General features: G+C 38.6%; 1 protein-coding gene and 1 long non-coding RNA gene across 2 annotated transcripts in view; one reads left to right on the forward strand and one right to left on the reverse strand.

Annotated features, from left to right (window-relative positions):
* The first annotated feature begins 887 nt into the window (after nt 1–887).
* Nucleotides 888–6590, forward strand: part of LOC137978640 (calmodulin-like) — a 14243-nt gene continuing 8540 nt past the window's right edge. Inside the window, exons 1-2 of the mRNA XM_068825652.1 lie at nt 888–1270; nt 1944–1974. Of these exons, the coding sequence (XP_068681753.1) occupies nt 1268–1270; nt 1944–1974 (34 nt within the window). The 5' untranslated portion in view covers nt 888–1267. The remainder of the gene's footprint in view (nt 1271–1943; nt 1975–6590) is intronic.
* The window catches only part of LOC137978643 (uncharacterized), a 2727-nt gene continuing 2043 nt past the window's right edge, over nt 5907–6590 (reverse strand). The window contains exon 3 of the long non-coding RNA XR_011118203.1: nt 5907–6537. This is a non-coding gene — a long non-coding RNA (uncharacterized lncRNA). The remainder of the gene's footprint in view (nt 6538–6590) is intronic.

The raw sequence follows: 6590 nt of genomic DNA on the forward strand, positions 1-6590 counted from the left end.
CCCTCTGGGAGGCCCTCAATAGAAACTTAGAAATCAAATCAAACATTGGTAGACTGTTCACAGTCCCCTATTTTTCCGTTTGATCGTCGGGTTTTGCCATCTTTGTTTTTAAAAGCGAGCGCGAACTGGGGAGAGCGATATAACTACCGAGTGGGTGGGGGGAGTGGAGGGGTTTCGGCGGGAAAAATAGAGAGTCTCCCTATTTTTCCCGCCGAAACCCCTCCACTCCCCCCACCCACTCGGTAGTTATATCGCTCTCCCCAGTTCGCGCTCGCTTTTAAAAACAAAGATGGCGAAACCCGACGATCAAACGGAAAAATAGGGGACTGTGAACAGTCTAAACCCCTCGGAGCAGAGTACAGAACCAATGAACTCAACCTATAGATTCAAGGCCACATTGATGGGAGAAGGAGATAAAATAAGAAGGAAATAATGAGTTTTCACTGCTTGATTTGTCTGGCTTATTGCTAAAATCAATGGGAAGTGCCCAATTGCCAAACTACACTGATTAATAAGAAATTTAGAATCGATATGTCATCATCATTCTTCGTTTCCGGTGAACAAATCACGGCAACAGTGAGATGGCCGAGGTTTACGGTGGAAATCCAGAGGCATCATTATCGCTGTAATCGTAAAGTTGGTAAGATGTGTTATTTAAATGATAAAGAATAATTTGAAAAGGTTATCTTCTTCAATAAAACCGCAAAAAGAAAAACAGCCATTTCCAAAGTTGTTTACATAAGATCCCTTGATGATAGGCTAATTAGCTATTCGTTTCAACCTGTTTTCACTCGCTGTCTTCTACGAGATTCTTTTTATTGTGGTAAATACCCCACATGCTGAGGTTTTGAATGGAGCAATGTAACCTCCTGTGCATTTTTAATATTAAAAGAGTCAAGATATCAGCTGTGGAAACAATGGAGGTAATATTGTGAGATAAGACCGGCAAACATTTTTGCGAAACAAAGTTGGAATTCCTGTGTCGCATTTCTTCGTCAAATGACGCAAAACTTGAGTCAATCATCTTGCTTTCGGTGCACAACCTTTGCCATCAGTGTGTGATAACATTGGTGATCGACTGCAACAAGAGTCAATTACGTACGGTTGTATTTCATAACCCGGAATTTCACTGGACAACGTTCTCCATCAAAGGCATTGCATCCCATTGCTGGGTCTGCAAATTCTCTGAGAAGACGTTCGCCATTGCAACCCACTCACTATAAACCCGGCATTACCCTTCAAAAAATAATTTATCGTCACTTTCCAAATGGTAAGTATTAAAAAGGTAAAATGTTTCTTTTTTTAATTATTTGTTCTAAAATGACAACTAGACGACGTCGAATCGGAAGTTTTCGTCTGAAAGAAGAAGCATTAAGCTGGTGGCTGCAGCCGGGTGAGCCAAACTCATCACAAATATCATCAGTAAATAAATATATTCAAAGCGCTTTCTTTTACGAGAAAAACATGGATTGACTAAATCCCAACCTTAAATGACGTATTTCGAATATAACTACAGCTGCTGGAAAGCATTATCCGTACCAAGTTTATTAAAACAAAGCTAAGCCGTCAGTTGTTAATTTATCGTACACTTCTGGTTCGATTGTGGTGGTTTCCTTGTGGTGCATCGTACTCAAATGATAGAAGAATTCAACACTTTGACACTCCAGCTGTAATGAAGCAATTAATTGTCTATAAGAATGTTTTTTACCCTACCGCGAAAGCGAAGTTCACGGAACACACTTCGAACGGTGAATTGTGTGCTGTATGCGGCATTGATTTCATGTCTGTATTGCATGAGATGGTTATCAGGACGGTCATCGTCGCACGTTCCATTGTCAATTCGAATCCAATAGTTTTTCTACTATAGGTGTAACTTGCATAGGCAATATGTATATCCTTTTAGGTTAATTTTAATGGCTAATTTTGATTCTTCTTTCGTCCAGGAGTTGACATTAACTGAAGGTCAGATTGAAGGTGAAACTGATTTCATATCATTTCTTTGTTGTTACTGGCTTAATAGACAGTGTTAGCATTGACAACGAGTACGACTACGAGAACGAGATTTTACCAATGACTATAATGCGCATGCGTTTTGCTCAGAACACGTGCTCAACTCGTTCTGGCAACTCGTTCCACGACGAGATTTCCCCCAAAACTCGAAGTACGAGGAACGAGTTTTTGAAAGATAAAGTTTATCTTTTGTAGCGGGTTATCTCTGCCATAGGTGTATCCCATAAGCACTTAAGACGAGAGTTTTTTGAATATCGAGCAATAAAGCACGCCAGCGGCCAAAAATCCCATAAGAGCTTGCGCGCATCTTACTTTCAGATCGGTTAGCATTAGATTCCATCCACCAAAACCACCCTGGCACATTTCCTTACAATTACACGACGTAATATCCCGTCTTAATATGACAAGCTTACCGCTGTGAAAAGAATGAAAACAGGCAGAATTAGAGCTTTAGTTCAACAAGAAATATCGTTTCTAAGCAAAGCCGCGCTGATCTACAGTATTTAGGTCTAAGAACCACTTTGAAGACGGTTAGCTTTTACTTGTTTTGCTGGGTACTACTATGTCAATACTCTAAAAAATTCAATTTTCCAGGAGCTTGTCTCGTTAGTCTAGTGGATATTGGAATGTGCAAGGGAACCCATCGCTCCGGGTTCAACTCTTTGGCTCGCCTAATCTGAATGTTCTCTGCACATTGAGACGGGAAATGTGGGTTTGAGGGATGGAATCTAATGCTAACCTTTCAGATCAGGAGTTGTACCGTCGGCCATATTAGGGAGCTTAAGCAACGACAACGGCGACGGCAACGAAAACGTCACAAATTTGCATATTTAGTGGGTAAAAGCAATAGCTTTGCACGCCCTGCACGTGCGTTTTTCACTTTTGTCCATTTCGTTGCCGTCGTTGGCAAAACAACAACGTGAAATAGCCACGTTTTTGGTTTTATGAAGAACGTCAGCACTTGAGGATAAATTTTCATTTTCTCTCCTAAAATGGAGTGCCGTTCCGACTGGTGTCATCTTTAGGAAATACCACACCCTTGTCAAATTAAAAACGTTGAAATAGTCACGAAGCGATTAAAATAACGCAAAGTTATATTTTGAGATGACGTTCTCGTTGCCGTCGCCGTTGTCGTTGCTTAAGCTCCCTATTGTGTCGCGGTGGAAGAGCACATAGAAGTTGTGTTGAGTGCAAGCGATTAGCCAACCATTTTACACAGGTATTTTATTCAGTCACTTCGGAAAGATCTGTAAAGCTTTGAAAAACGTTTTGAAGCGGTGAGTTTATCGTATTTAGTTTAACCTTCCTGCAAGGTTATAACCTGTACGCAAATTGTTCGAAAACTAGATGTCTGCCGTAAGATTTCGAGTTCTCCGACTCTGCCAAGAGATCCAGTCTAGAATTAGTGTGTCAAGACTTGCTTTTGGACTATCTTGAGATTGTAAACCTAGGATGAATTCTTATTATACTTCTATTAAAATAGTGTGAACAGTTCTTTTGTCATTGCCTTGTCTGTGACATGTGATCTGATATTCGAGTTTGAGGTAGTCAAGTTGATGTGGAAGCAGCTTCTGTTACTTGCGTTACGGTTCAGTGAGGTTTCCTACAGATTGTTTTCGGACTGCTGTTGTCGTTACAGCTCGGTGTACTCTATCGCTAGACCTTGCAAAAGGTAATTTTGTCCTTTTTTTTTTTTGAAAGGTATTGAGTATTCGTGGATAGGTTCCTTTAGAGTTGATTTTCAGCTTATCTCCCGCACACTTCTTCCGTAAAAAGGTTCGTGAGACCCCCAGTGTTTAAGTGTTTCCTTTTCAGTTCCCCCTTTAAAATTACACATTAAGATTGTGTTCAGCTTAGCTTCAATTGTCAACTTTCAATTTCGATTGTTGAGTTGAATTTATCATAAAATTTGCCACAAATGTTTCATTTTCCAATTCACTAGAGTTAAGTGTAGCTTATGTCAAAGTTAAAAAAAAAAGTTATTGAAGGTTTGATCTTTGTGAAGAATTGAAAAAAAAAAAGAAAAAGAAAGAAACTAGTCCCAGCTGAGCCTCAGAGATTGTAAACAATGTCTTCATGAATACTTACTTGTAGTATATGTAAAAAACCTACAAGGAAGGAAGAATCTCGTCCCATAAATGATGTTAAAGGAAAAATGTCAAGCCTGTAGGAATACCACTATCCACCTCAGATGTTCAGCATCCAAATGTACAACTCCGCTGTACAAGCTAAAACATTTAAGGTCACTACCAAAGTCCACTTATGTCCAGGTTTGACCCTAATTAGATGCACACCCAATTTTGACATCCAACACAAAGTGTCCCTTTAAGTCTAACAATTTGTTACCTATTTTCAACAATAAGGTAAGGGTAAAGGTCAGCGTTATTTTTAGCTTTGGGTAAATGCAGCAGCTAATCTTCACTTAAAGAGTAGCATTTGGGGGACACTTTGACATAAATTGTCTGTATTCTGAGACACAAGTGATGTTGAAGTTGGCAAGAAGAGCAAGGGGACACTTCGTGACGCTTATTGAAATCCGCGTGCATCTAATTAGGGTCAAACCTGGACATATCACCCAAAGTCAGTAGATGATTTGTTCCCTGAAACTAAGAAAACTTTTTTGGCCCTCATAAGCAGTTTAAGGTGCTGTGGTGCATGTTATGTAAGGCTGCACAGCCTGTCACCCAGTGTAAACAAAAGTGTTCCACAGCCCCTGTCTGCAAACAATTCTATTCAAAATCAAGTTGGTTGTGCCCCAGTGTCATATGAACTGACGTCAAAGCGAACTCAGCGGAGGATTTGAAACAAACTTTAAAACTGTGCAAGGCAAAAAGTGGCTGAACTTAAAACAGAAGTTGAAAACATGGGTGCCTCAAATGAACAGATCTGCCAGGAAATTCTTGAAGGCCAATTTGATGGGGTAAACTTTCCTTCTTTTAACTCACATGGTAAAATTCTACCATACATATTCTACCTTACTAGTTGGTTTTTCAGTTTATTTGGATTGATAATGAAAAGATGTATACAATTCAAGGATCTTCCAAGCCCGCGAAACTGAAAACATGGCATACTGTCATGCTTGTATAACAGGGTAAAAGTTACTACTGGTAACCCTACAAAATACAGTGAAGACCCACACAAATGAACCTAGAATTTTCGAGGTCAGGCTGAGCAGGTTCTAATATTTTAGGATATTTTTTCATAATTCAGGCTGATTACATGTAGTTTCTTAATAGGTTCTTATTTCTCAGAGGAACAACAATAAATTTCTATATTTTATTCATAAGATATGTAGACAGTATTGCACTCTAGCTTTATGGAAAACATATTTCTAGAGAAAATCCAATAAAATGCCAATCAAAGAAAACATATACACAATAGACCTAATCGGCTAACTCAATGTTGTACCCAATTCAAATCTCCTGAGATTACATTTTATTCATAAGATATGTAGACAGTATTGCACTCTAGCTTTATGGAAAACATATTTCTAGAGAAAATCCAATAAAATGCCAATCAAAGAAAACATATACACAATAGACCTAATCGGCTAACTCAATGTTGTACCCAATTCAAATCTCCTGAGATTAAGAGTATTGTATTTGCATTATGTACCATTCATATTTAAATGATATGGAAATAACTGAAACAAAACGTTTTATTCCCAAAGGGTTTGAATTGGGTACAACATTGAGTTAGCCGATTAGGTCTATAACAGGAGTTTTCTCGAGGGTGATTTTTTTGTAAAAGTACCTCTTTTTCTTTGCCAGGCTCAGCAGGTTCTTGTATTTTTGGGTATTTTTAAAATGCCAAATTTCAGCCTGTACTAGGTTCTTATATGTGAGTTTGTACTTGTATGCATTATTCCCTAAAATAGAAAAATAATCCAGGCTATAAAGAGTACTCTTTTTGCGTTCTAATAATCAGATCAGAGTCAGTAATTATTACTGACTAATTCAACGTCAGGACATTTTTCCTTTACCTTTGATAATAAAAAAATAAGATCACAATATTTTTCACCTCTATCAGTACTTTGCACGAATACTGGCTTTAGCAATGTTTTGGAAACATGATTGTAAACATGCGGACCTCACTCTCCAGGAGGTGTTTCTTACTAGAAGTAAAAAGTAAAAGGAGCAAGCCATTGTCTTCACTTCTTTCAAATTCCATTCAGGAAAAAGTGAATGCAAATGCTAACATCATGGAGGGCTTAGCTCTCAGCTACTCCAGAGAGAGGCCTGGAAGTCCCAAATGGGTTGAACTGTTGAGCTGTGTGGCACAGCAATACACAAATAAGGAAATTAAGCAAATGTTCAGGTTTACTAACAGTCGAGGAGAAGAAGTATCATGCACAGACTACGAATTAACAAAAGCTAGACTTTATAGTAAGATGTATGGTCCAGGAGCAGCACTTCCGAAAATAAGACGCCAATATGGTCATAAACTTCCACCAGAAACCATTGCTTTTGTATTAGAATTTATCCATCATCTAGACAGTGAAGAGTATTCATCTTATAAAAGTGGCCCCTGTGATGGAAAACAAAAATCATGGATGAGTGAATTATTAGGAGGAGGAAATC

Source organism: Montipora foliosa, chromosome 12, assembly GCF_036669935.1.
Source record: "Montipora foliosa isolate CH-2021 chromosome 12, ASM3666993v2, whole genome shotgun sequence".
Classification (NCBI taxonomy): Eukaryota; Metazoa; Cnidaria; class Anthozoa; order Scleractinia; family Acroporidae; genus Montipora; species Montipora foliosa.